Raw genomic sequence first — 19,987 nt, forward strand, 5'->3', positions numbered from 1 at the left:
GACCTCTCTCCATGTAAGGGCAAGAGAGTCACCAACATCTCAATGCTTAGCAGCCTCAGAGGAAGAAAAACATCTGATTCTCAGTAGTTCTAGTAAAACTCCAAGAACTGAATCATCTCGTTCTTAATAGTTCTAGTAAAACTCCAAGAACTGCATCTTGTTAAGATTGGCTTTGGTTGTCAGCCCATCTCTGATCCATTGTGACTGGGGAGGTAGATGGTCAGATACATAACTATTAACGCGGCTGTTGGAAGTATCAGGTGAGATCTTGCCTAAGGATGTGCTTTGTAAGCTGTAAAGCACAGTATTCAGCACAGGTCTGGCCATTAGGTATATGGAAAAGACATGCCCATTGCCCCATGCAAACCACATGAATTGAGAGTGTGGGAGAATTAATTTCCCAAAAGCAAGTTAGGGTATTCTTACTGCAGGGAGGCTGGATGCTCTTCTGGCAGCAAGAGCAGTGGTGCTTAACAGAAGAAACAGGTGAGACCCAGCCATCTCCCCAAGTTTTCCTCTTTCTCTTAAGACCACCCAAAGAAATTATGATTCCATGGGTCTGAGATAGGTCCCAGAAATTATATTTTTACAAAGTTCCTTCAGATGACTCTGCTAGGCAGAGTAGTTTAGAAGCTACCAGTTAACCTAGCAGACAACCTCCTTACACTTCTCCGCTGCCTTTTTGTTCATTTGCTCAGTCATGTCTGACTCTGTGACCCCATAGACTGTAGCCCACCAGGCTTCTCTGTCCATGGGATTCTCTAGGCAAGAATTCTGGAGTGGATTGCCATTTTCCACTCCCTACTCCAAATCAGAAGTGAGTATGGGACTTCCCTGGTGGTACAGTGGATAAGAGTCCACTGCCAATGCAGGGGACACAGATCTGATCCCTGGTCCAGGGAGATTCCACATTCCATGAATCATCTATACCCCTGCACCACAACTACTGAGCCCGCTGTCTGGAGTCCTCAAGCCACAACTACTGAAGCCCATGAGCCTAGAGCCTGTGCTTTACAATAAGAGAAGCCACCACAATGAAAAGCCTGCGCACTGCAACAAGAGAACCACCCCCACTCCCTGCAACTAGAGAAAGCCCATGCGCAGCAACAAAACCCCAGTGCAACCAAAAATAAAAAAATATTTTAAAAAAAGTGAGTGTGTGTGCAGCTCTAGGTGATAAAATCAGGATTGATTTTTTACTTAAAGGAAATAAAAATAAAGGGTTGATCTTATATTTTGAGACCACAGAGATGAAAGCGTAAATTAACGAATCTGTTACAAACCCCATCCCCCCTCAGCCCCTAATTCTGGACAAATAGGAGGTAAACCAAAGTGGCTCCTCTCCAGTGCTGAGTCTTAAGCAGGTCCACCAGGGCTCCTCCCACAAGCATTTACTCACTAACCCTCATTGCTCAGAGGGTAGTGAGCAGGCAGTGGCTGAGGCCTGGCTCTGCCTTGGGAAAGGTGCTTAGCATTTATCACAGCTTGAGGGCAGAGAGGAAAAGGCCGTGGACTGGAGGGGACACAATACCAGATGGAGGAACAGGACCTCAGTTAAAAATTGATTTTATCCCCCTGCCAGTGGTTGCTTAGCTGCGAGACTTCAGGATAAACTGGAGTTAGTTTAGCTGCAAAGGTAGAAGGGGGATGGGCAGGGTTGGTCAAGTGGTCCAGTCTCATTCTCTGTAACTCACCAGAGGACATGGATCAACTTACTACTATTTATTATTGTTTTCATCTCTCTGTAATTTCTGTTGTATATTCTTTGAAGGCCAGAGGTCACCCCCGCCCCAATTCTGTTTCCTATTCCCAGCCCCTAACCCAGTACTTTCTAGCAGACAGTTTCTCAAATAGTATTTGCTATCATGGATTTTATAATTTTGCAGAACATTTTCTCAAAACTCTTGAAAAGAAGATCTGACCCTCCATGGAGTCTCTGGAGCTTTGTAGAAACAGCAGGGTGTGAGATGAGTAGCCAGAGAATGCCCTCTGAAAAGTGCAGTCAGAATGCAGGGCCAGCATGGTGCTGGGCACATGGCAGGCACACACAGCTTCACAAAATTAATGAGGCCCACAGTGGACTGGAGAAGGGGCCAGTGCGTGATATGCTGGCAGGTCTTTGTGACCTCAGGAATCAAATCAAATAACCCCCCACCCAGGAACAGTCTGAGTTGCAATAGCTGCCAGCATAATGGCCCAGAAGAAAGGATAGCTCTAAATTCAGGTCTCAAAAGCCAAACAAAAAGAAATGATAGTACAGCCCCTGCCCTTTAATGAAAGATGTTCTAATGAGAGAAGAAAAAATGCTAGTGGTACAGGTCAGACAAACTGTTCCTGCCCTGTAAAAACAATGACAGGATAATTCTGTAATAACTTACATTTTGTAACACCAAGCACCATGCACATATAATATACAAGCATTGTGGAGCATTGTGAGATTAAATAAAATCTTACAGCAACCCTATGATGGTCCACCATTACAGGCCTCAGAAGAATTAAGAAACTTGCCCAAGGGCCCTCAGCTCATAAGTGGAGGGGCTAGGCTTGAATCCAGACCTGCATGACTCTAAAACTCATGTATGAACCCCCACACTGTCTTTTTTTTTTTTTAAGGTGACAAATATTTTCAGTGCTATTTGTGAATGAATCAGATCTCTTCCTGGCCCCTCCCTCTGCTAACAAAGGAGTCTGGGACAGTGAGCTCCTTGTTCAGTCCTAAAGAAGGACTGTAACCCAGGGCTCAGCCTCTCTCAGGAGGCAGCCCCTGAACTCCAGGTTGAATTTAAGTCAAGATTAGAAAGGCCCTTGTGATCATGAGTTTAGGGATCTGAACATCCCTAGAGTTTAGGGATCAAGTTCCATGCAGGGGGTGACAGAGGATGAGATGGTCAGATGGCATCATAGACTCAGTGGACATGAGTTTGAGCAGACTCTGAGAGATAGTGAAGGACAGGGAAGCCTGGCAGTCTATGTGGCCACAAAAGGTCAGATACGACTGAGCAACTGAACAACAACAGGGGTTGTTGGGGCAGATGAAAGTGGGGCAGAGGCAAAGATTGTGTGGGAACCCAGGGAATATCTGAGCTAGAGTTCTCAAAGCCTCTTTTCTTTCCCTGAGAGTCTCCAAGACAGAGTTTTCAAACCTCCCTGGGCTCAAGCCAGGGCAGAGAGAACCCCTCTCCCATCCCAGGGCACCAAGATGGGAAGGTAGGACTCCCAGAGTGGAATCAAGATAGAGGACAGAGACAGGGAAGGAGACAGACAGCTACATGAAGACCCAGTCACAGCAGCAGCTTTCCTGCAGCCACCTGCCTGGTTGAGATAGAAACGCTGATTCCAGCTCCAGCCCCCAGACAGGCTAAGAATATCCCAGAAAAGCAACAGCCACCACCCCCACCCTTCTTGATCTGCTCCTGCATCTGGAGTGCTATGCTGGGCTCCAGCAGGGCAGGGAAGAGACAGAGATGCTTGTGACTGGGGTTGGGGGGTGAAAGAGAGGAAGCAAAAAATGGGCTTGGTGGAGGCAGGAGAAGATGAACTGAGAAATAAAGCTATTGGAGAGCATGTATATATATATATATATATATACGTGTGTGTATATATATATATATATATATATATACACACACACACACACACACACACACACACACACATATATACATATATTGCTGGGAGGATTGGGTAGAGAGAACTGTTTTTAGGGGGCAACAAAGGGAGATGAAAGCAGGAGCCAGAGAGCCGGGGAGAGAAGGTCCAAGTATGAAGAAGTATGAGGATGTGAGAGGGCTGGCATCAGTAACCTAAAGGGTAGACCAAGGCTTTATTAAGGGAGCAGAGCTTAGAGCAAGGAAAAAGAGCCCCAGCCTCACCCTTGTCCTCCCCTGACCCTTAATCCTGGGCCTTCCAGCCTCTCAGCCTTGGTCTCTTCTCTTCCTATCCTGGAGCACCACTTCCGCAACTGTGCTATCAACCCTATTTTCTTTTCTATAAGTTTTATTTGGGCTCCTCAATTAAGTCCTCCTAGCAAGGGGTCTGCTGAAAAGTGAAAGGCATGAGAACATGGGGTTTCCCTCTTGGCAGCTAGCAGCACCTCCTTTGTTAAGTCCATCTCTTCTCTCTGCTCCATCTCTTTCTACACTCCCCATTGTTGCCTGGGAGGAGGCAGGGTTTCTACTCCCTCCACAGCCTCCCCACTCCAGCTCCCCTGGGGTAAGGTCCTCTGGGGAGGGAGGGAGGGCTGGTGCATATGCTCTCCCTTTGCACACCTCAGGAGCCGAGGCCTTCGGGTGGGAGGACTGAATCAGGGTAGGGGGGCAGCCGGATCCAGGCATTCAGATGTCCAGGCTGAGTCTCTTCTCTGGCTGTTTTAAGAACCTACATTGTCATCAGCCCCTTTGTAGGGGCCTCTTGGAGACATGGAATGCAATGACCTTGAGTTCCAGGACCTCCTGCCTTGATGTTTACTAGGGAGACCCTGGAAGTTGGCCATCTTGGCATCCTGTCCTTTGTTGCACCATCTTTCAGGCTCCCCTCCCCTAAAGCTTGGAGGGACCTAGGAACGTTTACATTGCTGAGAGCCTGCGCACCCCTCCCCTTCATCTCCTGGGTAGAACTGCAGAAGGGCAGGCCTCACATAGATGCTGTGCACACAAGCCTGAGCCCATCAGGCAGAAACATAGAGAACCAGACAGGACTGGAGCTGGAAAGTGAAACAGATTCACAGGGCAGGTTTTATTTAGAAACAGATTCGTAGAGCTAGAAGAGGCTTTAAGAACCATTTTTAAGTTCAATCACAAGATATTATCTTCCTCCTTCAGTGTTTTTTTTTTCACCTGATAATAAAAACATGTAGAATTCCTGCATTGTAGTATGAAGGGAGAGCTGAAATGACTTCCCGAACTCATACAATTAATAAGCTGTGGACTAAAACTCCTGACAGAGGATGAGATGGTTGGATGGCATCACCAACCTGATGGACATGAGTTTGAGCAAGCTCCGGAAATTGGTGATTGACAGGGAAGCCTGGTGTGCAGTCCATGGAGTCACAGAGTCGGACACTACTGAGCAACTGAGCTGAATTGAACTGAAAACCCCTGCATCCTAGACTATGACTTATCAGATAAAAAGATAAAAAGCAGCCAAAGGGCAGAAGAGTTTGAACAGCATTGCCTTTGGATGTTCCCTTAAAGATGGGGCTCATTTAGGGAATTCCCTGGTGGTCCACTGTCTTTCCATAAAGCACACCTTCTCAGAATGTCTTTCCAGTTTCACTGTGGTTATCCTCCTTGGCCTCCACCCTGTAGAGACATAAACTCCCTCTTTCCTCCCTTAATAGTGCAAGCTTTTTTGGTAACAGAAATGCCGTCACTCTTTATAGATTTGCTTTTATTATTTTGTCTTCTTGTCCTTTAAAATTCCATCCATATTCTTCTTGCACATCTTGGACTGAGAACTCAGAGCCCAGCCCTTAACCGAGTTGTTATGTAGCAGCTGCTGCTGGCAGGGGAAGAGGTTAGAAAGATTGATGTTAGGAAGGGCGTCAGGTCCCTCCCAGTCAGTCCGTAAAAGCTTCTTGGAGGAGATGGAATTTCAAGAGCTTGACAAAGGCAGATTGGTGGTCTGAGGGAGGGTCCTGGCCCAGTGATAGGAACTCAGAGATTCAAGAGGGATGACCAGACTAGGAGGGTGGTGATCATGTGAGCCCAAGAGAGGGGGTTTGAGGCAGGGCAAGATGAAGATGAGAAGGGGAAATAAGATGTTTTAAGGCACCTGAAGCAGAGGAGGGAACTCTCAATTCTAAAAGGACAGCAGGTCACTTCTGGGCTTGGAATGGGGATCCCGTAGTGGTGACATCTGTAGGGGCTGCATAGACTCTTGTCCTGAATGACACCAGCAGCAGGCCTTACCTCAGTGAGGGACTCCTGGGAGCAGAGGATCCACGTGCCATTCAGATCCACGTGCCTGGTGTTTCTGCTGGTGCAACTCAGTCTCTATGGGGCCTGTCCTTAACTACTGGTGAACTGACTGTTCCTTGGGTGTCAGATAAAGGCTGACTCAGAAAGCCTTGTAGGAGGAAGTAGGACCAATTACAGAAACTGAAAAGAGGGAACATTTTTCAATAACTATGGGGAGAATGAGAGGTTGGGCAGGTCAGCTTGAGCTGTGAGAGAACAAAGATCAGATCTAAGGGAACAGGAGAGACCCCACTGAGAAAGTACAATTGAGTGCTGAGTCAGGGAAGGGTACAAGTTGGCCTGTGTAAGGTGGTGTATGGTAGGAAGTCAACACAGCTAGACCACAGGCCCCCACAGGGGTGGGGTGGGGGCGGGCCTGTGGGATAGCTGAGAAAAGCTGGTGCCTCTGTTGGCAGCCCAAGGGGATTCTGAAATAGCCTCTATGCAATGAACTAGGTATACACGTGCATACACACAAGCCCTGACAGCAGTGGATCCTTGGAGCTGGGTTGGTGGTCTCTGAGGAGCATAGAGGTGACTCTGGGGCCAAGTCTGAGAATTCTGCTGAATCCATGTGTATGTTCTCTTTGCACCCCCCATCAACTGTAGCCCACCAGGCTCCTCTGTCCATGGGATTTTCCAGGCAAGAATACTGGAGTGGGTAGACATTTCCTTCTCCAGGGGATCTTACTGACCCGGGATTAAACCCAGGTCTCCTGCATTGCGGGCATATTCTTTACTATCTGACCCACCAGGGATAGGCGAAGGCTTCTCTCCTCCATGAAACCCATACCTACCTCCAAAGTCCACTTAAGAAGCCAGAAGACTCCTGTGCTGGGGAGCCAGAGAGCAGGCCAGGAGAAGGGTAGACACAGTCCTTCAAGGCAGATGGAACAGCCCAAAACCAGCTGGGCTCCAGACCTGCAGGTAAGGCCTAGAGAATACCAAATCCAGGACAAAGGCCTTATGGGTGCCGGGGAGACGACAGACAGACCCAGAGAGAAATGGGCAGGACCTAGCCTAATAGCCTGGAGCTGGGAATGGGGTCAGCTAGGACCTGAATGGCAGGGAGTATGTGACAATAAAAACCCATCTCAGCCTGGACCCAGGACTGGCCATGGTGGGACCAACCCTCTGCACAGAAGGCTGGTCTGCTATCTGAGGCTGGACAGACCAATTTCCAAACTTTCCCCAGGGACCAATCACCCATCATCCACCCAAGTGTGAAATCAGGGGATTGGAGGGGAGAGGGGCAAAGAGCACAAGAGCAGTCGCTCAGGGACCAGAGCTCAGGGCCTCTTATCACATACTCAGCAGCAGAGAATCAGGTCGGCAAACCGTGGCTTCCGCGACAAATCTCAGCGTCTTACCACCCCTAGAGTAAAGGCCTCTAAGGAAGCGGGTCGCGACCTTCAGGCAGACGGGACCCAGCCAACACCTCATCACAGGCAGAGCAAGAATATACCTGCTGCAGTCTTCCCTGGTGGCCACATGGGGAAAGGGAGGGGAGGAGAGTTAAGAGGGAATCCACCGACTGCTAGATTGGAGGAGCTGGTGCAGTGCGACCCAGCTGGGGCCTGGGCGCCTTGATGAAGACACTTGCCTTGATGAAGCAGCTGCCCACACTGCCTACCGCCCCCTCCTCCCCCCCAGCACATAATCAAAAGGGGAGGGAGGGTGTTCCATGGCATCTCTGCTATCGCGAACCAGTGCATCAAAACAAGTTGATTCAGGGCCCTAGGACCTGTAGGGGTAGGTGGGAGCAGCCTCCCACACCCACCCACCCACCGGTTCTGACCCTGAGGAGGTCCTCGAACCAGCCACCTCCCCCTCCTCTCGCCTTTCTTGTGAAGGAACTGGACCAGAGACCGAGGAATGGGGATGGGCGGGACTTGAGATTGGTATGAGAGATTCTATTGGTCAACGCAGCTGCCGGTTAGGAGGGCAGCTTGGGCAAGGATTGGCTGCGTGAGACGGGGCGTGGCGCGGCGAAGACTGGGCCCAAGGGGTGGGGCTGACGCTGCAGCTGGCGCAGCTCAGACCCGGAGCAGCCGGCGCAGAAAAGCCAAAGCAGCCGCGTTCTACTGCCCGTTCCCGCGCCCGGGCCGGGGCTGGGCCCCCACCGCCGGGTCCCCGGGGGCTGCAGCAGAGGCGGCGGCGGCGCGGCGGGCAGGGGCACCGCCCGCAGTTCCCGCCGGGGCCCGGGCGCCGGCCCCGCTCTGCAGGATGGGCACGGTGCTGTCTCTTTCACCCGCCTCCTCGGCCAAGGGCCGGAGGCCCGGCGGGCTGCCCGAGGAGAAGAAGAAGGCGCCGCCCGCGGGAGACGAGGCGCTGGGGGGCTACGGGGCGCCGCCAGCGGGCAAGGGCGGCAAAGGCGAGAGCCGGCTCAAACGGCCGTCCGTGCTCATCTCCGCGCTCACCTGGAAGCGCCTTGTGGCCGCGTCCGCCAAAAAGAAGAAAGGCAGCAAGAAGGTGACGCCCAAGCCAGCGTCCACCGGCCCCGACCCCCTGGTCCAGCAACGCAACCGCGAGAACCTTCTCCGCAAAGGTCGGGATCCCCCCGACGGCGGCGGCGCCGCCAAGCCCCTGGCGGTGCCCGTGCCCACTGTGCCCGCGGCCGCCGCCACCTGCGAGCCGCCGTCGGGGAGCAGCGCCGGCGTTCCGCCGCCAGGCTCGGGCGGAGGGAAGCCGCCGCCGCCGCCGCCCCCAGCCCCGCAGGCGGCGCCGCCGGTCCCTGGTGGCTCGCCGCGGCGGGTCATCGTGCAGGCTTCAACCGGCGAGCTGCTGCGCTGCCTGGGCGACTTCGTGTGCCGGCGCTGCTACCGTCTCAAGGAGCTGAGCCCAGGCGAGCTGGTGGGCTGGTTCCGCGGAGTGGACCGCTCGCTGCTGCTGCAGGGCTGGCAAGACCAGGCCTTCATTACGCCCGCCAACCTGGTGTTCGTGTACCTGCTGTGCCGCGAGTCGCTGCGCGGGGACGAGCTGGCGTCGGCCGCCGAGCTGCAGGCCGCCTTCCTCACCTGCCTCTACCTCGCCTACTCCTACATGGGCAACGAAATCTCCTACCCGCTCAAGCCCTTCCTCGTGGAGCCCGACAAGGAGCGCTTCTGGCAACGCTGCCTGCGCCTCATCCAGCGGCTCAGCCCGCAGATGCTGCGGCTCAACGCCGACCCCCACTTCTTCACGCAGGTCTTCCAAGACCTCAAGAACGAGGGCGAGGCCTCCGCCAGCGCCGGGGGTCCACCCAACGGGGGCGCGCCCGCGGCCCCCTCCACCTCCTCCTCCTCCTCCTCCTCGGCCGCCAGGGACAGCTGCGCGACTGGAGCCAAGCACTGGACTATGAACTTGGACCGCTAGGGATAACCCAGGGCCGCGCCCGCCCCCCGCCCCAGCCCCTTACACACACTCGGAGCCCCCGGGACCATCAAGCCGCCGCCGCTGCTACCGCCGCTCCGCGCCGTGGCCGGAGGAGGAGCCGCCCCTGCCCCGCAGGGGAAGGTGGAGGCCAGGATGCCAGAGGCCTCGGCGTTTGGATTTGCTGGGCGCAGGGTGGGGGTGGGGGATGAGCGCGGGAGAGGAACCCCCAACCTCACCCTTTCTATCTGTCTGCGCCCTCATATCTCCAATTCTGCCCGGGTCACCCCCTTCCCTTCTCTGTGTAAGTCCGTCTCCCTTGGACTTGTCCATTTCTTCATCTCCTTCCTGTATCTTCACTTTCCCTCCTTACTTCATCTTTTGCCTTCCCACCTTCCTCCTTGCAGTTCCACTTTCCATTCCTTGGGTGTGTGTTTCCGTCTCCATCTTACCCACTACCTGACTCTCTCTCATTGCCCCGTTTCTCTTTCTGCACCTCTGTCCCCATTTCCCCTTCTTCTCTTTTCCTCGCTCCTGGCATGTGTCACCATCTTCCCCCTCCCATCTGCCTTCCCCCCCTCTCCGCCTGTGTTAGCTTGCATTTCTCTCTTCGACTGCGACCCCGTATTCTCCTCCCCAGACCTAAGGAAACATGGATTCTTGATTGGGATCGGCTGAGGTACAGCAAAAATTGCAGCCCCGGGAGCCCAGATAACCACCAGGGTCCTTCGCCCCATCCCCACCACCTCTCCCCACCTTTTCTAACGTGTTGCATGCCGGGAGTTGGGGGCAGGGGGATGCCAGCTTCAGGAGGCTGAGGTTTGGGAGTAAAAATCAACCTAGGAGGTCACCCCGGCGGTGGCGGCGGCGCCTCAGCAGAAGGGTGAGAGGAGACAGAATACTCTTCTTACTCTGAGGGAGGAGCACCCCTCTTCCTTGCCCTTAGGTGTTTTTGTCCCCCCCACTCCCCAGGTTTAATTTATTTGGTTGTTTCCGGAGGGAGGGGGGAGGGGCGGGGTGGGCCCGGAACTGTCTGAGGTGCTGATCTGAGGCCGGACCAGAATTCTCCTGGGAGGGTACCAGGGACTGGGTTGGGCCTGGTGCCGTGTCCAAGGTGCCAATGATGCGGGCCGACGGTGCGGGCCGCATTGTCTGTCTGTCCGTCTGTCCGGGAGAGAACTATAAAGCGCTGGAAGCGCCTGCAGATGTTTTTGCGCCAGCCTTTTTTTGGGCCTTGGGAGGGAGGGAGCAGGAGTGGAACTATCACAGGCAGGGCACTCGGGCCCCCATGGGCCTAGTGGGGAGGGTCGAGTCCCTGAGAACGGCTACTGTTTCTGTCACCCCTCCCCCCACTGACTTCCATCTTACAGAGAGCAAAGTGAGGGAGCCAAAGGATGAGGCCTGGTGGTAAGGCTGAATTTCTGCCCCACCCCGTCCCCCCACCCCACCCCCCCGCCACCTCTGCCTTCATTTTTTCTGACCACCTGCGCATTAACGCCCAGGCCATTTAGGGGATAAGTGATGAGGACAGCGGAAGTTGCTCTCCTTTTACAGAGTGGCTCATTGAGGCAGCATCAGTTAGTTATTGTTGTTGTTTTCTCTCTTTCCTCCGCCTCTCCCTGCCATTCATTCTGTCAAGAGTTCAGTCAGGCCTGACTAAGTCTGTCTTCACCACTCTCAGGTGGGGCCCGAATGCCACACTTAGCCCCATACTCTTTCCCCTACCCATGGGTCTGCTTCAAGACTGTTTCAGGCACATGCCTACCCAGGGCAGCTTTGGGAGGTCCATCCCTGCTTGAGATTCAGACCTAGCCCTTAATCGCCAGGGAGGCTAGTACCCAGGCAGCCTGGAAGACAGGAGCCATTCTTTGGGGTTGAAGGAGGAAAAGTAAGCTATTTAGCCTGAGATTCCTCTTTGGTCCCCATTGCCTTCTTAACCACTTAGCTAAGCGCCCCATTCAGTTTTTCATCGGCCCGAGGAGGCCCTGGCTGCAGTGGAGCGCTGGCGTCTGTGACCCTGATCTCCACGGAGACCTCCGAAGCATTCGGAGAGAGAAGAGGGAGAAGCCCACCTAGAAAGGCCCTGGTTCGCTGTCCGTGGTACTGACGGGGCGCACTCGACAAGGGTGAGGGAGGGCACGCAGGAGTAGGAGGAGCTGCAGACGGCCTCAGTTAGGTTTTCCGGATAATTTGGGAGTAGATGTGATCCTTTCTGGTGGTAAGTCACAGGAGTCTGGCCCAAGAACTCAGGAAGACTGTCCTCATAGGAAGACAGATATCAACTCTTCCCCGGACTCTGCCCAGCTCCCTCTCAACCGGCCAGTAGCCGGAAATCCCCAGTCTAGATTTGTGAATCGAGTTCCCGGAGGGAGGTGGGGAGAGCTGGTGGAAGAAAAGGCGGGAGCAGTTGCCCATTGGCTGGAATTTGGCGCAGTCAGCGCGGTGCCGTCATCTCTCTAGGTATGGAAGGAGAGAGGGAGGAGCACTTGGGTCACCCCGCGGCTGTCGCCATAGTAACCAGACTGAACAGGCGGGGCAGGGGAGGAGGGTGCCCTTTCCACTCTCTCCTCTCTGGCGGGGAGGTTGTAGAGAACAATCCTGGTCCCTCTTATTTGGAACTAGTTATCGAGACTATTTGAGTGGGATTTCTGTGTTAGAAGAGCCCAATGGGGATGGAAAAGAGGCTCCTACAGAGACCCTCAAACATCCTTGGGGAGGGGGCTCTAGATTCTGCCCCTGAACGCATAGACACAGCACCCTTCTGTTACTACACTCCTATGAGCACTGGAACACACACACATACAGGTGGGCGACAGCGCGCTTGCCTCCAAGTACCTGTGGTCTGGCATTTGGAGACCTAGAATGAGAAAAAAGCCTTAGGGCCTGGTGACAAATTAAATCTCACTTTCCTTGCCACGCCCCAGGCATGAGACATTGCCATAATCCGATTAAGTAGTGAGGGACTGGAGGAGGATCAGCATGAATACAGGGAAGAATTAGCCTCCTGGGTCAAACTTGGTCAGATTCCTGTTTTCTCAGGGAGAAGGTGGTCATTAAGAGAAGGACTCGGAGCAGTCTTTTGAGAAGGCAAAGTGAGAAGGGAGTAAATGCAGAAACAGAGTGACATGCCTTCTCTTGATTGCCCAGAAGTGAACCTCTGGGAAAATAAGTCCAGGCTTAGGACAGAGGTGGTGAAGAGGGCCCAGAGGTCTAGAGAGTCCTGCAGGAATGAGGGAGGGGTGGGCTGAGGAAAGAATGGAGATGGAGGATAGGAGACAGAAACCCAGATGGAGCCATGACTCAGCACTTATGCTCAGCAAAGGTTGGAGGGCGGGATGATTTTTACAGGACAGGGGCAACAGAGAGGGGAGGGGAGGGGAGTAGGAAGAAAATGGGTAGATAAACTGTGATCTCACCATTTGCATGATACATGCTGATACATACATTGTTATACAACACATTTGAACACAGAAGCAGGTACATAGGCATTTAAACTGATGAAGTCTCATTCAATCATAACATAAACACATCTCCACTTTCCTTCCCTGCTTCCTGGAGCAGAGGACATTCTGTTCTGAGAGCTATGCTATGCTTGCCTCTCCCTGGAATACCGTGGTACTTAATGGAAAAGGAGAAACACAAAAAAAATCACAGGTGTGTGTGTGTGTGTGTGTGTGTGTGTGTGTGTGTGGTGGTTGTCATGGTAACTGCTTTGCCTGCCAGGCAGGGTGCCCAGCAACCAGAGCATCTGGCAGTATCCAAAGGGACATCCTGTGGCCTCTACCCTCTGGGACTCTGCCACAGGCACCAGATGGGCATCTCCAGAAGATTTCTACTACAGAGGCTGCCAAAGCAGCCCCTTTGACCATGCCACCATGACCAGGGACATCTGGTAGCCAGGCCTGGGGGCCTGGCCTTCTTCATATGTCCCACTTTAAGTGCAACTCCTGACCCCTTTATACAACATAAACAGCACTTGCCATGAGTGGCCTCAAGACAACAGAGGTTAAACTTTAAAGACCTTTTTAAGACTATTACCAGGACTTTCCTGGTGGTCCGGTGGCTAAGACTCCAAGCTCCCAGGGCAGCTGGCCCAGGGTTTGATCCCTGGTCAGGGAACTAGATCCCACATGCCACAACTAAGGCCTGGCACAGTCAAATAAATAAATTATACACACACACACACACACACACACACCATTACCTTCCCTTTCAGCATCTTGTCAGACATCCAAGAAGATCATCTATACTCACACAGGTTAGGTGTGTAACTAAGGCATACCAAAAATGTTTTAGTTCAGTGTGATTAAAGATTGGGTATAAGACAGATAAACTGCAGAGCACAGTCTCAGGATTCAAGTTCCTTTGACCTGAGTTTAATATTTTGATAAGGTTTTTAGAAGCAATCTCTCTTTTACACTTGCAGACTGGCTGTCTGACTTTGTACTCTAGCACCCCACTTTCCTTTTTTTCCTAGGCATTCAGGTTTAACCTCTTAGTTTCTGGCTTAAAATTCTCCCAACTGATTTTGGGCTTCCAGGGGATTTCTTTTCCCCTGGATTCTAATTCTTTAGCAGACAGCTGCTCTCTAGATCTCTCTCTACTTGGTGACATTGCCCACCATAGTTACTCCCCTTTTACAAGTTTCCCCTGCCCCATTTCTTCACCTCCTTTGATCATAATCTCCTGTGACTGATATTTGGCTTCAAGACCATACATCATAAAATTAGTCTCTCTGCATGCATTTTTATATATGACAATCTAAAAGGAAGGAGGGATGATGATAAACAATATAAATATGAAAAGGGATATTTATAACCTTTCTACATTTTACACCTTTTTAAAAAATTTACATATTATCCCAGAAAACCACAGGACATCAAGAAAAGCATAAGAAATAAGACTAATGATGGAAGGCTTGCCCTACTATATATTAAAATTTACTAAAGAGCTAAGGTTGCTAAAGCATAAGGCACTGATGTAGAAACAGATGTATCATTAGAACAGAATAGATAATCCCAAACTAAACTCCAGCAGAGGTGGGAATTTAATAGATGATAAAGGCACCATTTCAGATCCATTGGGAAAAAAGATAGATTAGTCAATAAATGCTTTCAGGACAACTGGATAGTCATTTATAAGAAGAAAAAAGATCAATCCTTTCTCATTCTTAGCCCCCAAATAAGTTCCAAATTGATGAAAACATTTTTAAAAAATTATAAAAGCCTTAGAAGAGAGAACAATTTGAAGGTATCTATTAGAAATTCAGATGCATATATTTTCTACTCTGGAATTCCAGTTTCTAATATTGACCCTAGAGAAGTACTTAAATGTACAAAGAGACATGATAAAGATTTGTTTATTGTATTACTGTTTAGAGAGAGAAACTGAACTCAACCTAAATATCCACCAGTAGGTTAGAAATTTAAAATGCTTTGATATAATATTCAGTTTAAAAGGATGGACTGGACTGTACATACCAATGTGAAAGATCTCCAAAACATGTAGTGTCATTAAAAGTTGCATAGAAATATACATAGTACCATATAATTTATGCAAAAGCAAAACAAACTAATTTCTGTGTGTATGTGTGTGTATAATAGAAGCTTAAGAAAGATACAGATCACTCTTATTAAGTGACTTCTGGGAAGGAACTGGGATTGATGTTGTCTAAGGGACTTTTGCCTTATCTATGGAGTTTAATTTTTGCAACAACAATGTATTAGTATATTGTTTGCATAATAAGAAAATAGTAATATGTGATAGTAATCTAATATTAAATAAAATACTTGAATAAAACATGTGCTTATAATTATTGCATCTTGGGTTGGGTCAGTTCAATTCAGTTCAGTCGCTCAGTCGTGTCCGACTCTTTGCGACCCCATGAACCGCAGCATGCCAGGCCTCCCTGTCCACCACCAACTCCCGTAGTTTAACCAAACGCATGGCCATTGAGTCGGTGATGCCATCCAACCATCTCATCCTCTGTCGTCCCCTTCTCCTCCTGCCTACAATCTTTCCCAGCATTAGTGTCTTTTCAAACGAGTCAACTCTTTGGATCAGGTGGCCAAAGTATTGGAGTTTCAGCTTCAACATCAGTCCTTCCAGCGAACACCCAGGACTGATCTCCTTTAGAATGGACTGGTTGGGCGCTCTAGGGCTGCGCCGCCGTCCGCTCGCCTGCAGCTGCGCGGGCCCAGGCGCCCAGACGGCTGCCTGTGGGGCCCAGCGCGCCGGGGCCTTCATTAGTTCGCCCCGCGTGCAGAGAAGCTAAAATCTTAAAAAAAGAAAAAAAAAAAAAAAAAGAATGGACTGGTTGGATTTCCTTGCAGTCCAGGGGACTCTCAAGAGTCTTCTCCAACACCACAGTTCAAAAGCATCAATTCTTTGGCACTCAGCTTTCTTTATCGTCCAACTCTCACACCCATACATGACTACTGGAAAAATCATAGCCTTGACTAGACAGGCCTTTATCGACAAAGTAATGTCTCTGCTTTTTAATATGCTGTCTAGGTTAGTCATAGCTTTCCTTCCAAGGAGTAAGCGTCTTTTAATTTCATGGCTGCAATCACCATCTGCAGTGATTTTGGAGCCCCCCAAAATAAAGTCAGCCACTATTTCCACTGTTTTCCCATCTATTTGCCATGAAGTGATGGGACCAGATGCCATGATCTTAGTGTTCTGAATGTTGAGCTTTAAGCCAACTTTTTCACTCTCCTCTTTCACTTTCATCAAAAGGCTCTTTAGTTCTTCTTCACTTTCTGCCATGAGGGTGATGTCATCTGTGTATCTGAGGTTATTGATATTTCTCCCAGCAATCTTGATTCCAGCTTGTGCTTCTTCCAGCCCCACGTTTCTCATGATTGGGTTGGGTAGAGAACATCTTTTTATACATGGAGAAATCTTAAAGAAAAAGATTGATTCCACTTAAGTTGAATGTTAGAGATACAGAGAAAAAGAACAGCCATAAACAAGATTGAAAAACAAGTGACAATCTGAGAGAACATAATTGCAACACAATATATTTTTAATAGAAAGATAGTTAAAACTGTGAAGAGGTAATTCACACAAAATATAGATAATCAATAAGCACACACAAAAAAGATACTTGAATTCACTATTAACTAAAGAAACTCAAGTCAAAACAGTAGTGGGATATTGCATCACTGACAAAGATCATAAAAGTAGAAAATCCCATCATGACAAAAAAAATGGGGAAATGTGCACTTCCTTGCACTATTGTCGCCATATACATTAGTCCAGTATTTTTGGAGAGCTACTTGGCTGTGGATCAAAATGTGGAAGGCAGTATACTTATTGTCCCAACTACTGCATTTCCAGAAATTTGCCCTAAGGTGATAAGTGGAAAAAGACATGATACAAAGATACTTATCATAACATTGTTTATAAAAATAAAAAATTGGATGCATCAGTAGGAGACGAAGTAAACTGTGACAAATCAATATTCATTGGGATATTATAAACCATTAAAAATGGTACATTAATCTGTATTAGAAATGACCATGACAAAGTGAAAATAGCAGGTTGAAAACAATATAATGTGGTCCCATTTGTGTAAGAGAGAGAGACAGATCTTTAAACAGCTGTTCTTTTCCTATCATTCAGATCCTCCACTTAACAGCTACCTCTTCCTGCATGAATTCATCTCAATCTGCCCCATAGTCACCCCTCATCACATACCTCAGATTGATTTCTTCATGACATTTGTTCCTGCCTGGTAATTTTTTGTTACTTGTTTTGTATCCTGTCAATAAATGGCCTATCTTTTTCGCTGCTAGATTCCTGGCACCTGGCAGTAGGCAATCAATTGTTATTGTTCAGTCTCTCAGTCGTGTCTGACTTTGCGACCCCATGGACTGCAGCATGCTAGGCTTCCCTGTCTTTCACCATCTCCCGGAGTTTGCTCAAACTCATGTCCATTGAGTCGGTGATGCCACCCAACCATCTCATCCTCTGTTGCCCCCTTCTCTTCCTGCCCTCAATCAACAGATATATACTGAATCTGTGCGTATGTGTATGTGCAGCAATGCCAAGTTTTAGAATGTTTTTGTCTGTTTAGTCACTCAGTTGTGTCTGACTCTTTCTGACCCTGTCCATGGGATTCTCCAGGCAGGAATATTAAAGTGGGTTGCCATTTCCTCCTCCAGGGGATCTTCCCGACCCAGGGATTAAACCTGTGTCTCCTACATTACAGGCAGATTTTTTTACTCACTGAGCCATTGGGGAAGCCTAAAATTTTAATAGTTGTTCTCAATAAGTGGGAGGATTTTAAAAGACCAGTTTTACTTTCTTCTTTATACTTTTCTGAACTTTTTAGTTAATTACAACAAACTAAACTATTGTTATTACCTAAAAATGAAGAAAAATTATAAAGAAAAAGAGATAGAAGATAAATGAAAGAAAGGAAGGAAATGGGAAAAAAAAGTGACACTCCTTTTCCAGTGTCTGGAAAAGGAGAAGCACATATCTACAGCCCTGCCCACCTCCTCTTCCACATGTCTCCAAAGTCACTTCACTCCCTTCCTCCTCTTCAAGCTATTTCCAGATCCCTAGGATTTAAGAATGTCCCTTGCTGGACAAGAGAAGTAAGACCCCCATCTATCCCAGCAGGCATGGGTGTGTGTACATGCACAACACATGTGTGGTACAAGCACACACAGCATGGGCATGCACACGTGCACACTCTTACAAGGATCCATCCAAGGCCATTTAAAGAACATTTCTCTATCTTTCACGTAAGTGCTGAGGAACACCCATTGTTACTTATACGAACATTAAAGCTAGGGAAAATATTCCTCTTCACGTTAGCTTCTTCCTATGTTTTCTTTAAACAGTGAGAATTAGCGCAGCACCTGACAGTGGATCATCTCACACGCTAGCAAAGTCATGCTCAAAATTCTCCAGGCTTCAACAGTACATGAACCGAGAACTCCCAGATGTTCAAGCTGGATTCAGCAAAGGCAGAGGAACCAGAGATCAAAGTGCCAGCATCCGTTGAATCATAGAAAAAGCAAGAGAATTCCAGAAAAACATCTAATTCTGCTTCATTGACTACGCTAAAGCCTTTGACTGTGTGGATCACAACAAACTGTGGAAAATTCTTCAAGAGATGGGAATAGCCGACCGCCTGACCTGCCTCCTGAGTAATCTGTATGCAGGTCAAGAAGCAACAGTTAGAACCAGACATGGCAAATCAAAACCACAATGAGGTACCATTTCACGCCAGTCAGAATGGCTGCGATCCAAAAGTCTACAAGCAATAAATGCTGGAGAGGGTGTGGAGAAAAGGGAACCCTCTTACACTGTTGGTGGGAATGCAAACTAGTACAGCCACTATGGAGAACAGTGTGGAGATTCCTTAAAAAACTGAAAAAAGAACTGCCATACGACCCAGCAATCCCACTGCTGGGCATACACACGGAGGAAACCAGAATTGAAAGAGACACGTGTACCCCAATGTTCATCGCAGCACTGTTTATAATAGTCAGGACATGGAAGCAACCTAGATGTCCATCAGCAGATGAATGGATAAGAAAGCTGTGGTACATATACATAATGGAGTATTACTCAGCCATTAAAAAGAATACATTTGAATCAGTTCTAATGAGATGGATGAAACTGGAGCCTATTATACAGAGTGAAGTAAGCCAGAAAGAAAAACACCAATACAGTATGCTAACGCATATATATGGAATTTAGAAAGATGGTAACGACAACCCTGTATGCAAGACAGCAAAAGAGACACAGATGTATAGAACAGTCTTTTGGACTTTGTGGGAGAAGGAGAGGGTGGGATGATTTGGGATAATGGCATTAAAACATGTATAATATCAAATAAGAAACAAATCGCCAGTCCAGGTTCGAAGCAGGATACAGGAAGCCTGGGGCTGGTGCACTGGGATGACCCAGAGGGATGGTATGGGGAGGGAGGTGGGAGGGGTGTTCTGGATGGGGAACACGTGTACACCCGTGGCAGATATATGTTGATGTATGGCAAAGCCAATACAATATTGTAAAGTAAAAAAAATAATAATAAAGTTTAAAAAATAAATAAATAAAAAAAGAACCAGACATGGAAAAATGAACTGGTTCCAAAATGGGAAAGGAATACCTCAAAGCTATATACTGTCACCCTGCTTATTTAACTTATATGCAGAGTACATCATGAGAAATATTGGACTGGATGAAGCACAACCTGGAATCAACATTGCCGGGAGAAATATCAATAACCTCAGATACGCAGATGACACCACCTTTATGGTAGAAAGTGAAGAGAAACTAAAGAGCCTCCTGATGAAAGCAAAGGAGGAGAGTGGAAAAGTTGGATTAAAACTCAACATTCAGAAAACTAAGATCATGGCATCTGGTCCCATCATTCGGCAAATAGATGGGGAAACAATGGAAACAATGACAGACTTAATTTACTTGGGCTCCCAAATCACTGCAGATGGTGACTGAAACCGTGAAATTAAAAGACACTCACTCCTTGGAAGAAAAGCTATGACCAACCTAAACAGCATATTAAAAAGCAGAGACATTACTTTGCCAACAAAGGTCCATCTAGTCCAAGCTATGATTTTTCCAGTAGTCATGTATGGGTGTGAGAGTTGGACCATAAAGAAAGCTGAGCACTGAAGAATTGATGCTTTTGAACTGTA

At 48.8% G+C, this 19,987-nt stretch overlaps 1 protein-coding gene across 1 annotated transcript; it reads left to right on the forward strand.

Moving 5' to 3' along the window:
• Positions 1–7,969: 7,969 nt before the first annotated feature.
• Positions 7,970–10,518, forward strand: CDK5R2 (cyclin dependent kinase 5 regulatory subunit 2). The gene has a single exon (XM_061385270.1). It carries the CDS (start codon positions 8,184–8,186, stop codon positions 9,309–9,311), a length of 1,128 nt encoding a protein of 375 aa, XP_061241254.1. The 5' UTR covers positions 7,970–8,183; the 3' UTR covers positions 9,312–10,518.
• The last annotated feature ends 9,469 nt before the right edge of the window (positions 10,519–19,987 follow it).

This window comes from Bos javanicus, chromosome 2, assembly GCF_032452875.1.
Source record: "Bos javanicus breed banteng chromosome 2, ARS-OSU_banteng_1.0, whole genome shotgun sequence".
NCBI classification, from domain to species: Eukaryota; Metazoa; Chordata; class Mammalia; order Artiodactyla; family Bovidae; genus Bos; species Bos javanicus.